Source organism: Salvelinus namaycush, chromosome 3, assembly GCF_016432855.1.
Source record: "Salvelinus namaycush isolate Seneca chromosome 3, SaNama_1.0, whole genome shotgun sequence".
Taxonomy (NCBI): Eukaryota; Metazoa; Chordata; class Actinopteri; order Salmoniformes; family Salmonidae; genus Salvelinus; species Salvelinus namaycush.
In genome coordinates this window covers 90,808,651-90,826,923 of record NC_052309.1, presented here as the reverse complement: position 1 = coordinate 90,826,923, position 18,273 = coordinate 90,808,651, and the positions used below count along the sequence as shown (strand labels likewise).

At 47.0% G+C, this 18,273-nt stretch overlaps 1 protein-coding gene across 11 annotated transcripts in view; it reads left to right on the top strand.

The window, feature by feature from the left end:
• The first annotated feature begins 687 nt into the window (after nucleotides 1-687).
• The window catches only part of hgs (hepatocyte growth factor-regulated tyrosine kinase substrate), a 30,320-nt gene continuing 12,734 nt past the window's right edge, over nucleotides 688-18,273 (top strand). For 4 of the 11 annotated variants that reach the window (XR_005476047.1, XM_038987077.1, XM_038987073.1 and 1 more), the window contains exons 1-11: nucleotides 688-853; nucleotides 2,307-2,391; nucleotides 2,632-2,707; nucleotides 3,234-3,326; nucleotides 9,834-9,951; nucleotides 10,241-10,293; nucleotides 10,398-10,466; nucleotides 11,324-11,448; nucleotides 14,913-15,063; nucleotides 16,097-16,195; nucleotides 16,279-16,374. Coding sequence is in view for 10 of the 11 variants with exons in the window: in XM_038987077.1 (XP_038843005.1) it covers nucleotides 817-853; nucleotides 2,307-2,391; nucleotides 2,632-2,707; nucleotides 3,234-3,326; nucleotides 9,834-9,951; nucleotides 10,241-10,293; nucleotides 10,398-10,466; nucleotides 11,324-11,448; nucleotides 14,913-15,063; nucleotides 16,097-16,195; nucleotides 16,279-16,374 (1,002 nt within the window). In the remaining variant the exon portion in view is untranslated. Of the gene's footprint in view, nucleotides 854-2,306; nucleotides 2,392-2,631; nucleotides 2,708-3,233; nucleotides 3,327-9,833; nucleotides 9,952-10,240; nucleotides 10,294-10,397; nucleotides 10,467-10,577; nucleotides 11,054-11,323; nucleotides 11,449-14,912; nucleotides 15,064-16,096; nucleotides 16,196-16,278; nucleotides 16,375-18,273 lie in introns of those variants that run through there. The other 7 variants (XM_038987109.1, XM_038987102.1, XM_038987119.1 and 4 more) reach the window with 4 other exon arrangements.

The following is an 18,273-nucleotide window of genomic DNA, read 5'->3' as shown; positions in this document are numbered from 1 at the left end:
CATACATAGAAATATAATCCACAGAAAAGGGCTTGGAACCTCTAACCCAAGGCAGTTCCCATTATTCCTCATAACAATGTGATGGAATGGATAGATGGCTGGATAGGGCCTGATCACACTTGATGACGTAGGCCTATACCACAGGATGGCTCATAATAATGGCCGAAATTGCGCAAATGGAATGGCATCAACCACATGGAAACCATGTGTTTTATGTATTTGCTACCAGTCCACCCCAATTAAAGTGCCACCAACCTCCTGTGGCCTAGACACATAGAAGGTTGCAGCTCCACCACCCACCAACACATAATGATCCCTCTCTTCTCTTGAACAATTTCATGTCAATTAAATTGGCTCACATAGGTAGACTGTGATGGGCCTCTGATTTGTTCTCTAAATTAAATGTCTCCCTATATTTCACTTTATCTAACTGAGTAGAATTTAGGCGAACCAACTGATCAGAAAACCGCCATCGTTTGGGATTGATTGAGTAGCCAGTAGGGCTAGCTTGTTGCACCGTCATACATGTTCCTCTGTCAAACGTAATGTTATGGAACCCATGTCCACTTGAATAAACTGTACACAACAATGACCCCCTGTACACTCACCTCTTCAGACTCTAGGGGGCAACGTCGCAATACTTTTAGGAATAGACGGACTTCACCGAACCACAGAGTTTCTAAACCCGACACGGGAAGTAGGAAGTAGCAATAACTTTGCAGCTGGCTAGCGATCTTTACAGTGGATGTGTCAAAATAATTTTTGATTGACCAAAAAATTACGTCTCGTCAGCTAGCCTGAGTCATTGGATCAGCCATGGGAAAGGGTGGTGGAACATTTGAGAGGCTTCTTGGTAAGATATGAGTATCTTAACATTTTACACCGGTGATTGTTTTTGCTTATTGTTTTGGCAGTCGTTTGGGGCTGTGACACAGCCCTTCTAACATTAGCTAGTTACCTAGCTAAAATTGGCATTGTCTGTGTTCAGTTCGACGATAGGCCGAGGCCTCTAATCGAGAATCGTCTTTTCTATCGAGCATTGCAGTTTAACTGCTTATCAATAACATGTCATTTAATCTACCAAAAACTATGCTTGCATTTTGCTCTGTAAGTTACCCGGAAAGTGTCAAGCCTAGGTTAGCTTGGCTAGCTAGCATGCTAGCAACGCAATCAGAGGATGTTGTGTGGGTTCGCTGCGCCCCGATTTTCCCGACATAAAATCCTAAATACAAACATATTTGTTTTGTTGGATATCCCTGACCGTCAGACATAAATCATTGTTTTTGTAATTTGCATAACTTTCATTATTTGCCATCTAGCTAGCTAGTTGTTCTAGCTATATTAGCTCGTTTGCTAGTAGTAGCTTAGTTGGCTATCTATCCAGCTCACCCCACTGCGCCAGACAACGTCACCAGACATATTTTCTTATCAGCCTCATCATAGACTAACTTAAACCCCAAAACAGTTTAGACAACTCGCTGACAACTGTAATCATGAGTAGATTGCTTCCAGTGCTCTGATGTTATTGAGGGTGCCAGTGCCTATTGTTGAGCCCTGTGTTGGCATAAAAAAACTGGCCAACACATAATAAACTGGTCAACAGAAAAGGCCGAAGGTTTGTGTCAATCATAACATAACATACAGGCTCATTCCCGGTCACCGACGTTTCCGTTTAGTTTTGCAACAGCCGCAAGCTAGTTAGTTACTGTGTAGAAATGCATTCCATAACAACGTACCTTGATCCACTCACTATTAATCACTAACTAGGCCTACCCCACCCCCATCATTTACTGAATGGAGAAATCCTCTGTTTCATACCTCCAGTGAGCGTATAATATGATCAGTTACATTTGTATAGGCCCACACGCCATGCCTGGACATGTTCATATTGTGGTCTAAACTCTGAATTCAAATGTGATGTGTGAAAGGCTGCTTTCTCAGTCATTAATGATTTTGAATAGGCCCTAGTCACATGAATCAATATCACCTGCTCACAAGCAAACGCACAACTCTACTGTTTAGAGAAATAGCCTATGCTTTCAGGTGTAAGGTTTAGTCTTATCCACCCTGGTTAAAAGACCCTTACACTTCTCTTTTCTTACCTACACTCACTTAGCTGATAACTACTTTATTGAGGAAAAGTGTACTTGCTACGACTGTGAAATGTGGTTGTCCCACCTAGCTATTTTAAGGTGAATGCACTGGCTGTAAGTCAGATAACGTTGTCTGCTGAATGACGTACATGTTTATGATGATGTTGAATGAAAGACATGTGAGACAGTGAACCCTCTCCTCTCTGTCTGCAGATAAAGCCACCAGTCAGCTGCTGCTGGAGACAGACTGGGAGTCCATCCTGCAGATCTGTGATCTCATCCGTCAAGGAGACACACAGTGAGTAGTAGAGTGCTGAGTACACCACAGCCCTGATCAAATACTTACAATCCTTCCTTCCTTCTGGTAATCACTAGCCTAATCTCTGTGATTGGATAATTGCAGTGGAGAGGTCCTTAATTGTTTCCATGACGAGGCCTAGGAAGGAAGGAACCATTTGAAAATAATTGGAACTAGCCCCATGTTTCTCCACACGATAGACGTGTGTCTGATCTGATCAAAGTCTTTCTCCTCCTGCAGGGCGAAGTATGCCATCGGAGCCATTAAGAAGAAGCTGATGGATAAGAACCCACATGTGGCCCTCTATGGTCTTGAGGTGGGTTACTAGACTGACCAATGCTGCGTGGATCTACGCTGAACCGCTTGTAATGACACAATGATAACCTTCTAGTGCTGCTTAAAGGATGGCTTGATCAATTATTCAAATTGGGCCATGTTCAGATGTTTTGAATAATAAATGGAAATGATATCCAGATTTATATGCCTCGATTCCATTTTGGTACACCAGAGGTACATTCGTTTCCAATGGAACGCTGCGTTTGCCTTGCAGCATTGCATTGCAGTGGCAGTGCGTTCTGTGGTGCATACGTTGGATTTATTGAACGTAAGCGTCAAACTGTATGTGTAGACGGCTTGACAGAAATGGTAGCAGAAGGTGAATGTTGAACTTTTGTTGCACACCTATCCAGATGATGCTGCGTAACATTTTGCGTAATGACGCTGTCGGTGTCTCCAAGGTGATAGTCCAGTTCCATAGTAAAAAGTCTGACGTGAGGCTTAATCGGAAGAATTAGACCCCTGTGTTGTGAAGTGTGATTATGAGTGTTTCTTCTACCTGTCAGGTGTTGGAGTCAGTAGTGAAGAACTGTGGGCAGACGGTCCATGATGAGGTGGCCTGTAAAACCACCATGGAGGAGCTGAAGGATCTACTGAAGGTGACCCTGTCTTGATTTACCCCCTCTACACCTCCTTCACCTCCTCTACACTACCCCCTCTCCACCTCCTCCACCCCCTCTACACCTTCCATTCACCCCTGCCATTCTCCATCTTTCTTAGCATCATAGCAGTCTTTCACTTTGATTATTTTCCAGGTGGGGCACACAGGCTCACAGGTCCACATCAAGGGCCTCTTAAACCAAAAGTTTCAATTGAAACCAACCGAAGCCAAATCATTTTAAGCAGGTTACTCAGATGTTTCTCTCTCTCACCCTCCCACTCTCCACTTGCTCAGTTCCACTCCAGGGAAGCTCCATTGATACCTGGATGACCCCATTCTGATGGGTCATTCCTTAAAACAAGTGATGGAGTCAGGCCTAATGGTGTCATGTCCTTACCTTTACCTCCACTCCTTGTTGTATAGGAGTGTTACTGTAGAGGGGACTAGTCTGCTGTGGTCTTCTACAGGCCTACATCCCATCAATCTCCATGTTGTATAGGAGTGTTACTGTAGAGGGGACTAGTCTGCTGTGGTCTTCTACAGGCCTACATCCCATCAATCTCCTCCTTGTTGTATAGGAGTGTTACTGTAGAGTGGACTAGTCTGCTGTGGTCTTCTACAGGCCGACATCCCATCAATCTCCTCCTTGTTGTATAGGAGTGTTACTGTAGAGGGGACTAGTCTGCTGTGGTCTTCTACAGGCCTACATCCCATCAATCTCCTCCTTGTTGTAAAGGAGTGTTACTGTAGAGGGGACTAGTCTGCTGTGGTCTTCTACAGGCCTACATCCCATCAATCTCCTTGTTGTATAGGAGTGTTACTGTAGAGGGGACTAGTCTGCTGTGGTCTTCTACAGGCCTACATCCCATCAATCTCCTCCTTGGGTTACTTCCATTCAGACAGCTCTCATAGGGCCAGTTATGTTTGTGGTGAGCCAAGAGGATGAAGGGACAGGAACAGTTATGTTTGTGGTGAGCCAAGAGGATGAAGGGACAGGGACAGGGACATTAATGTTTGTGGTGAGCCAAGAGGATGAAGGGACAGGAACATTAATGTTTGTGGTGAGCCAAGAGGATGAAGGGACAGGGACATTTATGTTTGTGCTGAGCCAAGAGGATGAAGGGACAGGAACAGTTATGTTTGTGCTGAGCCAAGAGGATGAAGGGACAGGAACAGTTATGTTTGTGGTGAGCCAAGAGGATGAAGGGACAGGAGCAGTTATGTTTGTGGTGAGCCAAGAGGATGAAGGGACAGGAACAGTTATGTTTGTGGTGAGCCAAGAGGATGAAGGGACAGGAACAGTTATGTTTGTGGTGAGCCAAGAGGATGAAGGGACAGGAACAGTTATGTTTGTGCTGAGCCAAGAGGATGAAGGGACAGGAACAGTTATGTTTGTGGTGAGCCAAGAGGATGAAGGGACAGGAACAGTTATGTTTGTGGTGAGCCAAGAGGATGAAGGGACAGGAACAGTTATGTTTGTGCTGAGCCAAGAGGATGAAGGGACAGGAACAGTTATGTTTGTGCTGAGCCAAGAGGATGAAGGGACAGGAACAGTTATGTTTGTGGTGAGCCAAGAGGATGAAGGGACAGGAACAGTTATGTTTGTGGTGAGCCAAGAGGATGAAGGGACAGGAACAGTTATGTTTGTGCTGAGCCAAGAGGATGAAGGGACAGGAACAGTTATGTTTGTGGTGAGCCAAGAGAATAAAGGGACAGGAACATTTATGTTTGTGCTGAGCCAAGAGGATGAAGGGACAGGAACATTCATGTTTGTGCTGAGCCAAGAGAATGAAGGGACAGGAACAGTTATGTTTGTGGTGAGTCAAGAGGATGAAGGGACAGGAACAGTTATGTTTGTGCTGAGCCAAGAGGATGAAGGGACAGGAACAGTTGTGTTTGTGCTGAGCCAAGAGAATGAAGGGACAGGAACATTAATGTTTGTGCTGAGCCAAGAGGATGAAGGGACAGGAACATTAATGTTTGTGCTGAGCCAAGAGGATGAAGGGACAGGAACATTAATGTTTGTGCTGAGCCAAGAGGATGAAGGGACAGGAACAGTTATGTTTGTGCTGAGCCAAGAGGATGAAGGGACAGGAACAGTTATGTTTGTGGTGAGCCAAGAGAATGAAGGGACAGGAACATCAATGTTTGTGCTGAGCCAAGAGAATGAAGGGACAGGAACAGTTATGTTTGTGGTGAGTCAAGAGGATGAAGGGACAGGAACAGTTATGTTTGTGGTGAGCCAAGAGGATGAAGGGACAGGAACAGTTATGTTTGTGGTGAGCCAAGAGGATGAAGGGACAGGAACAGTTATGTTTGTGCTGAGCCAAGAGGATGAAGGGACAGGAACAGTTATGTTTGTGGTGAGCTAAGAGGATGAAGGGACAGGAACAGTTATGTTTGTGGTGAGCCAAGAGGATGAAGGGACAGGAACATTAATGTTTGTGCTGAGCCAAGAGAATGAAGGGACAGGAACAGTTATGTTTGTGCTGAGCCAAGAGGATGAAGGGACAGGAACAGTTATGTTTGTGCTGAGCCAAGAGGATGAAGGGACAGGAACAGTTATGTTTGTGGTGAGCCAAGAGGATGAAGGGACAGGAACAGTTATGTTTGTGGTGAGCCAAGAGGATGAAGGGACAGGAACAGTTATGTTTGTGGTGAGCCAAGAGGATGAAGGGACAGGAACAGTTATGTTTGTGGTGAGCCAAGAGGATGAAGGGACAGGAACAGTTATGTTTGTGGTGAGCCAAGAGGATGAAGGGACAGGAACAGTTATGTTTGTGGTGAGCCAAGAGGATGAAGGGACAGGAACAGTTATGTTTGTGGTGAGCCAAGAGGATGCAGGAACAGTTATGTTTGTGCTGAGCCAAGAGGATGAAGGGACAGGAACAGTTATGTTTGTGCTGAGCCAAGAGGATGCAGGAACAGTTATGTTTGTGGTGAGCCAAGAGGATGAAGGGACAGGAACAGTTATGTTTGTGGTGAGCCAAGAGGATGCAGGAACAGTTATGTTTGTGCTGAGCCAAGAGGATGAAGGGACAGGAACAGTTACGTTTGTGCTGAGCCAAGAGGATGAAGGGACAGGAACAGTTATGTTTGTGGTGAGCCAAGATAATGAAGGGACAGGAACAGTTGTGTTTGTGGTGAGCCAAGAGGATGAAGGGACAGGAACAGTTATGTTTGTGCTGAGCCAAGAGAATGAAGGGACAGGAACAGTTATGTTTGTGCTGAGTCAAGAGGATGAACGGACAGGAACAGTTATGTTTGTTGTGAGCCAAGAGGATGAAGGGACAGGAACAGTTATGTTTGTTGTGAGCCAAGAGGATGAAGGGACAGGAACAGTTATGTTTGTGCTGAGCCAAGAGAATGAAGGGACAGGAACAGTTATGTTTGTGCTGAGTCAAGAGGATGAAGGGACAGGAACAGTTATGTTTGTGCTGAGTCAAGAGGATGAAGGGACAGGAACATTTATGTTTGTGCTGAGCCAAGAGGATGAAGGGACAGGAACAGTTATGTTTGTGGTGAGCCAAGAGGATGCAGGAACAGTTATGTTTGTGCTGAGCCAAGAGGATGAAGGGACAGGAACAGTTATGTTTGTGCTGAGCCAAGAGGATGCAGGAACAGTTATGTTTGTGGTGAGCCAAGAGGATGAAGGGACAGGAACAGTTATGTTTGTGGTGAGCCAAGAGGATGCAGGAACAGTTATGTTTGTGCTGAGCCAAGAGGATGAAGGGACAGGAACAGTTACGTTTGTGCTGAGCCAAGAGGATGAAGGGACAGGAACAGTTATGTTTGTGGTGAGCCAAGATAATGAAGGGACAGGAACAGTTGTGTTTGTGGTGAGCCAAGAGGATGAAGGGACAGGAACAGTTATGTTTGTGCTGAGCCAAGAGGATGAAGGGACAGGAACAGTTATGTTTGTGGTGAGCCAAGAGGATGAAGGGACAGGAACAGTTATGTTTGTGGTGAGCCAAGAGGATGCAGGAACAGTAATGTTTGTGCTGAGCCAAGAGGATGAAGGGACAGGAACAGTTATGTTTGTGGTGAGCCAAGAGGATGAAGGGACAGGAACAGTTATGTTTGTGGTGAGCCAAGAGGATGCAGGAACAGTTATGTTTGTGCTGAGCCAAGAGGATGCAGGAACAGTTATGTTTGTGCTGAGCCAAGAGGATGAAGGGACAGGGACATTTATGTTTGTGGTGAGCCAAGAGGATGCAGGAACAGTTATGTTTGTGCTGATCCAAGAGAATGAAGGGACAGGAATCAAACTACACATTAGAATAATAAAAAAATGTTAGCATTTCAATTTAGACCAGAAAAAGGAATGTCTTGGTTTTATGTCGGCTGTCAGTTTTACAAGATACAACTTATTCAGATCTCAGTGTAGGAACTGGGAGTTTTAGGCTGCAGCACTGAAGTACTAATCCAATCACGTGAGGGTTTCTTGTGGACAAGGGTGACGTTCTCCCTAGACACTGATCTTGGGTCAGTTTTGCATTCCCCCCCACTAATGGTTAAGGTTTGGAGTGGGGGAGGGGAAGCTGACCCTAGATCTGAACCTAGAGGAAACTTCACCCCGCTCCTTGTGGAAGGAATGCCCTCCCTGGCTCTGGAGCTCTTGTGGTTTAGTTGGGTAAAGGAGGACTAGGCCGTGACCCAGTCAGCTGACATGGGCTTGCTTCCCAAATTACACCCTGTTCCCTAGTGCGCTCCTTTTGACCAGGGCCCATATAGGACTCTGGTATAAAGAAGTGCACTATGTAGGGAATAGGGTGCCGTTTGGGACGTAACCATGGCGATCACAGCACACCAGAACAGCTGTAATAACACAGCAGACACCTCTCGCTCTGCTTTCTCCAACGTGTCTAGATAGCAGACGTATTCATGGTCCCTCTATACTGAAATCAGCTTCATGGCCAGCTACAGTTTGTACTAGTTTTCACACACACCGTGTGATCTGTCTGGGGGATATGTCTGAGCCTTGTGCTGCTGACTCCAATCCTTATGACCTTTCAACCCTGCGTCTTAGCCTGATAATCACCCACTGGTGCTGTAGTGAACTGCAGACCTGGGTTCAAATAGGGTTAGAAGTCTTTCAAATATTTCTGGTGTTTTGCTTAAACCTGTCTGGAATGCCGGAATCTACAGGGTTTGCCGTTTTCAGACTATTCTATTGGTTCCATTGTTCCAGGTGAGCTAAATCAAGCCCTGATCAAGTCTTTGAAATGATTTTCAAATAGTATTTGAACCCAAGTCTGCTGTAGTCTGACAGCCTGGGAGCTGGCCAGAGGTCATTCAGTTTTCCACATAGAAATGTAGCCTAATGAGTGGAGTTGACACGATTCCTTACAGGACTGTCAATTGTATGTTCTACATAATGCATTTCTATCTGCAATGTTCAGAATAAGATATACATTTTATGAATAAAACTGAAATCAGTCTCTTTTTTTTATTTAATTTTTTATTAAACCTTTATTTAACTAGGCAAGTCAGTTAAGAACAAATTCTTATTTTCAATGATGGCCTAGGAACAGTATCTGTTCTACACCACGCATATCTATCTGATTGTGAATGGTATGTTAAGGGTGCACCCTCTTGGAACAGTTCATTTGGATACACTATACAGCATGACATTGCAGTCTTTTGATTGGCTCCCCACCCTTGTCAGGTGACCTTCTGTTGACTTCCTGATGGTGATGTCATAGCTTGGTCACACGCTGATTCAGACAGACTGAGGAACTTCCCAGCTTCCCACCTCTCTGTGAGAGAACACAGCAAGACAACACTCTGAACGTTTAGTCTCTGAAGTGACGTCTGGAATGGGATTATTTATGGGGAAAAGAACTAAAGGAAAACTTTTAGTTTGAAGTATTTCTCTAGAGACTTGTTGGTCTGGTAAAACAAGTCTCTCTAGCCAGGTTAGAACCTTGTTTCAGTCTAGATGTATTCATATCGTATTATTATTATTATAGTATAGCTTAGTATTGTCTTCTATTTTTGGGGAAGTGTTGTGTTTGTAAGGGGACTGAGGTGCCCAATTTATTATTATTTTTTGTACTTAATATAGAGTAGCGTTTTTAAATGCAGTTCATCTGTCTATAAAAGGTGTACTTGTGAAGTTGTACTCAGTGAGTGGTGATGTATTACAGTGTATCTGTACTGTGACTAACTCAGTGAGTGGTGATGTATTACAGTGTATCTGTACTGTAACTCAGTGAGTGGTGATGTATTACAGTGTATCTGTACTGTAACTCAGTGAGTGGTGATGTATTACAGTGTATCTGCACTGTGACTGTAACTCAGTGAGTGGTGATGTATTACAGTGTATCTGTACTGTGACTAACTCAGTGAGTGGTGATGTATTACAGTGTATCTGTACTGTAACTCAGTGAGTGGTGATGTATTACAGTGTATCTGTACTGTGACTAACTCAGTGATTGGTGATGTATTACAGTGTATCTGTACTGTAACTCAGTGAGTGGTGATGTGTTGCCCCTTGAAACAGACGGAGCCCAACGTGAGGAATAAGATCCTTTACCTGATCCAGGCCTGGGCCCACGCCTTCCGCAACGAGCCCAAATACAAGGTGGTTCAGGACACGTACCAGATCATGAAGGTGGAGGGTAAGTCAGACCCCAGATCAGCCCCTAGCCCCCTTGACACTCCTGAAGACCTGAGAAGATTGGCTCGGTGGAAGAAACATAGTGGCAGCTCTTTGGCATTTTGCTCTCATCCCCTCCTCTCAGGTGTCCTCAGGTTTTCCATAGGGAGGTTGGCTATGATCTGGGATTCAGACACACAGTCACTAACACACAGCAAACAGAATTGAGTAGTGTCACAGTAAATATTCAACTTGTATTCATCAACCTTTATCCTATATTGTTGGACATCCTGTATCTCCTGTTGTTCCAGGTCACGTGTTTCCAGAGTTCAAGGAGAGTGATGCCATGTTTGCTGCAGAGAGAGTAAGAGTCTTTCTCTCACTGATGTTGTTCTGGTTTGATACGTCCTTACTACTGAATGTTCTCCGCTTGTTAGGAGGATCTCTGATGTCTCTCTGTGTGTCCAGGCTCCAGATTGGGTGGATGCGGAGGAGTGTCATCGCTGCCGCGTTCAGTTTGGAGTGATGACTAGAAAGGTAAGGCAACACGGCAGACTGGCGGAATGACGGACTGGCGGAATGACGGACTGGCGGACTGGCGGACTGGCGGACTGGCGGAATGACGGACTGGCGGACTGGCGGAATGACGGACTGGCGGAATGACGGACTGGCGGAATGACGGACTGGCGGAATGACGGACTGGCGGAATGACGGACTGGCGGAATGACGGACTGGCGGAATGACGGACTGGCGGAATGACGGACTGGCGGACTGACGGACTGGCGGAATGACGGACTGGCGGAATGACGGACTGGCGGAATGACGGACTGGCGGATGGACGGGCAGGAGGGGACAGACCAACTGGTGGATGGACGGGCAGGAGGGGACAGACCAACTGGTGGATGGACGGGCAGGAGGGGACAGACCAACTGGCGGATGGACGGGCAGGAGGGGACAGACCAACTGGCGGATGGACGGGCAGGAGGGGACAGACCGACTGGCGGATGGACGGGCAGGAGGGGACAGACCAACTGGTGGATGGACGGGCAGGAGGGGACAGACCAACAACAGCAGTGGTTTGTGTGGAAATGTGTTCTTTCCTTCCTCCTCCAGTAACACATTGTGTAAGTAAAAGGGGGAGAATGATATGACTTTGTATCTGTTTAGATTATTCTGTCTGTCTGTCTGACATTCTCTCCCTCCTGTTGCAGCATCACTGTAGAGCCTGTGGTCAGATCTTCTCTGTCTGACATTCTCTCCCTCCTGTTGCAGCATCACTGCAGAGCCTGTGGTCAGATCTTCTCTGTCTGACATTCTCTCCCTCCTGTTGCAGCACCACTGCAGAGCCTGTGGTCAGATCTTCTCTGTCTGACATTCTCTCCCTCCTGTTGCAGCACCACTGCAGAGCCTGTGGTCAGATCTTCTGTGGGAAGTGTTCCTCCAAGTACTCCACCATCCCCAAGTTTGGCATCGAGAAGGAAGTGCGTGTGTGTGAGCCCTGCCACGAGCTGCTCAACAAGTGAGTTACCGGGCTAGAGAGAGAGAGAGAAAGTTACCGAGAGAGTGTGTGTGTTACCGGGCTAGAGAGAGAGAGAGTGTGTTACCGGGCTAGAGAGAGAGAGAGAGAGAGAGAGTGTTACCGGGCTAGAGAGAGAGTGTGTGTTACCGGGCTAGAGAGAGAGTGTGTGTTACCGGGCTAGAGAGAGAGTGTGTGTTACCGGGCTAGAGAGAGTTACCGAGAGAGGGTGTTAGTTAGTTAGTTACCGGGCTAGAGAGAGACAGTGAGTTACCGGGCTAGAGAGAGAGACAGTGAGTTACCGGGCTAGAGAGAGAGACAGTGAGTTACCGGGCTAGAGAGAGAGACAGTGAGTTACCGGGCTAGAGAGAGAGACAGTGAGTTACCGGGCTAGAGAGAGAGACAGTGAGTTACCGGGCTAGAGAGAGAGACAGTGAGTTACCGGGCTAGAGAGAGAGACAGCGAGTTACCGGGCTAGAGAGAGAGACAGCGAGTTACCGAGCTAGAGAGAGAGTTACCGGGCTAGAGAGAGAGAGAGCGAGTTACCGGGCTAGAGAGAAAGAGACAGTGAGTTACCGGGCTAGAGAGAGACAGTGAGTTACCGGGCTAGAGAGAGACAGTGAGTTACCGGGCTAGAGAGAGAGAGAGACAGTGAGTTACCGGGCTAGAGAGAGAGAGAGACAGTGAGTTACCGGGCTAGAGAGAGAGAGAGACAGTGAGTTACCGGGCTAGAGAGAGAGAGAGACAGTGAGTTACCGGGCTAGAGAGAGAGACAGTTAGTTACCGGGCTAGAGAGAGAGAGACAGTTAGTTACCGGGCTAGAGAGAGAGAGAGTTACCGGGCTAGAGAGAGAGAGAGTTACCGGGCTAGAGAGAGAGAGAGTTACCGGGCTAGAGAGAAAGAGACAGTGAGTTACCGGGCTAGAGAGAGACAGTGAGTTACCGGGCTAGAGAGAGACAGTGAGTTACCGGGCTAGAGAGAGAGAGAGACAGTGAGTTACCGGGCTAGAGAGAGAGACAGTTAGTTACCGGGCTAGAGAGAGAGAGACAGTTAGTTACCGGGCTAGAGAGAGAGAGAGTTACCGGGCTAGAGAGAGAGAGAGTTACCGGGCTAGAGAGAGAGAGAGTTACCGGGCTAGAGAGAGTTACCGGGCTAGAGAGAGTTACCGGGTTAGAGAGAGAGACAGTGAGTTACCGGGCTAGAGAGAGAGACAGTGAGTTACCGGGCTAGAGAGAGAGACAGTGAGTTACCGGGCTAGAGAGAGAGACAGTGAGTTACCGGGCTAGAGAGAGAGACAGTGAGTTACCGGGCTAGAGAGAGAGAGTTACCGGGCTAGAGAGAGAGAGACAGTGAGTTACTGGGTTAGAGAGAGAGACAGTGAGTTACTGGGTTAGAGAGAGAGACAGTGAGTTACTGGGTTAGAGAGAGAGACAGTGAGTTACTGGGTTAGAGAGAGAGACAGTGAGTTACTGGGTTAGAGAGAGAGACAGTGAGTTACTGGGTTAGAGAGAGAGACAGTGAGTTACCGGGTTAGAGAGAGAGACAGTGAGTTACCGGGCTAGAGAGAGAGAGAGAGTTACCGGGTTAGAGAGAGAGACAGTGAGTTACTGGGTTAGAGAGAGAGACAGTGAGTTACTGGGTTAGAGAGAGAGACAGTGAGTTACTGGGTTAGAGAGAGAGACAGTGAGTTACTGGGTTAGAGAGCGAGACAGTGAGTTACTGGGTTAGAGAGAGAGACAGTGAGTTACTGGGTTAGAGAGAGACAGTGAGTTACCGGGTTAGAGAAAGAGAGAGTTACCGGGTTAGAGAGAGAGACAGTGAGTTACCGGGTTAGAGAGAGAGACAGTGAGTTACCGGGCTAGAGAGAGTTACCGGGCTAGAGAGAGAGGGACAGTGAGTTACTGGGTTAGAGAGAGACAGTGAGTTACCGGGTTAGAGAGAGAGACAGTGAGTTACTGGGTTAGAGAGAGAGACAGTGAGTTACTGGGTTAGAGAGAGAGACAGTGAGTTACTGGGTTAGAGAGAGAGACAGTGAGTTACTGGGTTAGAGAGAGAGACAGTGAGTTACTGGGTTAGAGAGAGAGACAGTGAGTTACTGGGTTAGAGAGAGAGACAGTGAGTTACTGGGTTAGAGAGAGAGACAGTGAGTTACTGGGTTAGAGAGAGAGACAGTGAGTTACTGGGTTAGAGAGAGAGACAGTGAGTTACTGGGTTAGAGAGAGAGACAGTGAGTTACCGGGTTAGAGAGAGAGACAGTGAGTTACCGGGTTAGAGAGAGAGACAGTGAGTTACCGGGTTAGAGAGAGAGACAGTGAGTTACCGGGTTAGAGAGAGAGACAGTGAGTTACCGGGTTAGAGAGAGAGACAGTGAGTTACCGGGTTAGAGAGAGAGACAGTGAGTTACCGGGTTAGAGAGAGAGACAGTGAGTTACCGGGTTAGAGAGAGAGACAGTGAGTTACCGGGTTAGAGAGAGAGACAGTGAGTTACCGGGTTAGAGAGAGAGACAGTGAGTTACCGGGTTAGAGAGAGAGACAGTGAGTTACCGGGTTAGAGAGAGAGAGAGAGTTACCGGGTTAGAGAGAGAGAGTTACCGGGTTAGAGAGAGAGAGTTACCGGGCTAGAGAGAGAGTTACCGGGCTAGAGAGAGAGGGACAGTGAGTTACCGGGTTAGAGAGAGAGAGAGTTACCGGGCTAGAGAGAGAGGGAGTGGCTCAGCCAAAACCCCCCTCAATTCCATTTCATCAGCCTGTATATTTAAAATGTCCCACTTCAGCCTTCATAGAGCATTTCATCAGCCTGTATGTTTAAAATGTCCCACTTCAGCCTTCATAGAGCATTTCATCAGCCTGTATATTTAAAATGTCCCACTTCAGCCTTCATAGAGCATTTCATCAGTCTGTATATTTAAAATGTCCCACTTCAGCCTTCATAGAGCATTTCATCAGCCTGTATATTTAAAATGTCCCACTTCAGCCTCCATAGAGCATTTCATCAGCCTGTATATTTAAAATGTCCCACTTCAGCCTCCATAGAGCATTTCATCAGCCTGTATATTTAAAATGTCCCACTTCAGCCTTCATAGAGCATTTCATCAGCCTGTATGTTTAAAATGTCCCACTTCAGCCTTTATAGAGCATTTCATCAGCCTGTATGTTTAAAATGTCCCACTTCAGCCTTCATAGAGCATTTCATCAGCCTGTATATTTAAAATGTCCCACTTCAGCCTTTATAGAGCATTTCATCAGCCTGTACAAGTTGTTCTAGTGGTATAATTTCATGTGGTGGGTAGGTACACTTAGTGAATGATCTGTATGGATACTTGTGATCTTCTACTGTAAATACCATTCTGCTGCTCAGTACCCGTCGGTTTCCATCCATCCAGTTTATTGTCCATGTCCAACCACCTCTGACTCACCAAGTTGTGTGTCTGACCCCTGACCTCCCTTCTGACCCCTCTCCTCACCAGCCACCCTTCCCTCTCTCCCCCGCCTAGGAAAGCTGAAGGGGGTAAACCCGTCGGGACATCCACCTCCGTGGCCCCAGGCCCGGCAGAACTGCCGCCAGAGTACCTGACCAGCCCCCTGTCCCAGCAGTCTCAGGTAGTGGTCCAGGAAACAGTAAGTGAATGTATGGCCTAAGAGACGACCCCCTGGTGGTGATAGCCAGGGTCAAGGTGTCTGCGTCCCAAATGGCACCCTATTCCCTACATAGTGCACTACTTTGGGCTGTGACCACCAGAGCTCCATAGTAGTGCACTATATCGGGAGTAGGGTTTAATTTCAGGTGCAGACCCAGACCGTCTCATCCTCCCCAATAGAGACGACATATGGGGATCAGTTTAACATGCCATAAACTACAACATGGGAGTTGTAGTTTGATGAACTTTGGGGGGTGGGGGGGGTTGTAGTTTGACATGGTAAAATGATTCCCAATGATCACCAATCATCTCCCTCCCCCCTGGAACACACAGAAATCAAGTCTTTGTTATTAGATTCTTATAAGGCCCACCTGCTGTCTCTCGTTTGTCTTTCTCCTAACGTTCCCTGCCTCCTTGACCGCGGTGGGGTTCCAGGTTGTCTGTGTTTGCAGTGAGGCTGCTCCTCAGTTCATGCCCCTTGGTGGGAGAGCGAGGCAGCAGCAGTGTTCCCTCTGCAGTTGGGGGGTTCAGGTGATCAGATCTCACAAAGTCTGTAGGACTGTTTTAAAGTGAACCATCCATCCTGGAACTGCAACAATATGATAAAGCAATATTCTGAGAAGTGAAGCACAACTGCAATGAAGACCACCTGGAACGCAGCCATTGGCTTGGCTTATTACCCAATGCCCACCCTGCTTTACCTTCCCTGGTGTTTCTCTTCTAACCTTCCCCTCCCTGGTGCTCTCTCCTCCCTGGTTCCCTCTCTCCTCTCTGGTTCCCTCTCTCCACCCTGGTTCCCTCTCTCCTCCCTGGTTCCCTCTCTCCTCCCTGGTTCCCTCTCTCCTCCCTGGTTCCCTCTCTCCTCCCTGGTCCTCTCTCCTCCCTGGTCCTCTCTCCTGTGGGCCCCTGTTCCTCCCTGGTCCTCTCTCCTGTGGGCCCCTGTTCCTCCCTGGCCCTCTCGCCTCGGGGCCTCCCTCCCCTGGGGGTTTCATCTCTTTTCCCTGTCTCACCAGGTGCCCCCCAAACGGGACGAGGCGGCCCTGCAGGAGGAGGAGGAGCTTCAGCTGGCCATCGCCCTATCACAAAGCGAGGCTGAGGAGAAGGAGAGGATGGTGGGTAGTGCTGTATATAAATAAAGGGACTGTAGCTCCACAGTGTGAATGGAAAGACACTGATACATGTTGTGTGTCTACAGAGACAGAAGAACTCGTACGGGGTCTACCCCAAAGCTGACCCCGCCCCAGTCACCTCCTCAGCCCCCCCCGTCAACTCACTCTACTCCTCTCCTGTGGTAAGACTTACTCTCATCCACTCCCTCCACCCTCTCTCTCTCTAGATGTACTCTGTGTTAACACCATCCTCTCTCTCTATAGAAGTACTCTGTTTTCTACACTATGTCGTGCCGCCCCACTAAGTCTCTTGTGAAGTATTACTTAGTAACTGGTACATTATGACGGCTCCATATTATACTGAACTGCTGCACATCTTTTTATCTAAATATTTATTTATACCCGTAAGTCATCTTTTACACTAACCACCTAGTTGGTCAAGAGGTGAATAATGAGACATGTACTCTGTTTGTGTGTGTTGTTATGTATTGTAACGTGTATATTCAAGTACCACTATGCACCTGTAATTACTATGCCGGGGGCCTATGCACCTGTAATTACTATGCAGGGGGCCTATGCACCTGTAATTACTGTGCCGGGGGCCTATGCACATGTAATTACTGTGCCGGGGGCCTATGCACCTGTAGTTACTATGCAGGGGGCCTATGCACCTGTAATTACTGTGCCGGGGGCCTATGCACATGTAATTACTGTGCCGGGGGCCTATGCACCTGTAGTTACTATGCAGGGGGCCTATGCACCTGTAATTACTATGCAGGGGGCCTATGCACCTGTAGTTACTATGCAGGGGGCCTATGCACCTGTAATTACTATGCCGGGGGCCTATGCACCTGTAATTACTATGCCGGGGGCCTATGCACCTGTAATTACTATGCCGGGGGCCTATGCACCTGTAATTACTATGCCGGGGGCCTATGCACCTGTAATTACTATGCCGGGGGCCTATGCACCTGTAATTACTATGCAGGGGGCCTATGCACCTGTAATTACTATGCAGGGACCCTATGCACCTGTAATTACTATGCCGGGGGCCTATGCACCTGTAATTACTGTGCAGGGACTTAACCATGTAATTACTATGTAGGGACTTAACCATGTAATTACTATGCAGGGGGCCTATGCACCTGTAATTACTTTGCAGGGACTTAACCATGTAATTATTACTGTGCAGGGACTTAACCATGTAATTACTATGCAGGGGACCTATGCACCTGTAATTACTATGCATGGACTTAACCATGTAATTACTACTGTGCAGGGACTTAACCATGTAATTACTACTGTGCAGGGACTTAACCATGTAATTATTACTTTGCAGGGACTTAACCATGTAATTACTACTGTGCAGGGACTTAACCATGTAATTATTACTTTGCAGGGACTTAACCATGTAATTACTATGCAGGGGGCATATGCACCTGTAATTACTTTGCAGGGACTTAACCATGTAATTACTATGCAGGGGGCCTATGCACCTGTAATTACTATGCATGGACTTAACCATGTAATTACTATGCTGGGGGCCTATGCACCTGTAATTACTATGCAGGGACTTAACCATGTAATTACTATGCAGGGGGCCTATGCACCTGTAATTACTATGCATGGACTTAACCATGTAATTACTACTGTGCAGGGACTTAACCATGTAATTATTACTGTGCAGGGACTTAACCATGTAATTACTACTGTGCAGGGACTTAACCATGTAATTATTACTTTGCAGGGACTTAACCATGTAATTATTACTTTGCAGGGACTTAACCATGTAATTACTACTGTGCAGGGACTTAACCATGTAATTATTACTTTGCAGGGACTTAACCATGTAATTACTACTGTGCAGGGACTTAACCATGTAATTATTACTTTGCAGGGACTTAACCATGTAATTATTACTTTGCAGGGACTTAACCATGTAATTACTACTGTGCAGGGACTTAACCATGTAATTATTACTTTGCAGGGACTTAACCATGTAATTACTATGCAGGGGGCCTATGCACCTGTAATTACTATGCAGGGACTTAACCATGTAATTACTGTGCAGGGACTTAACC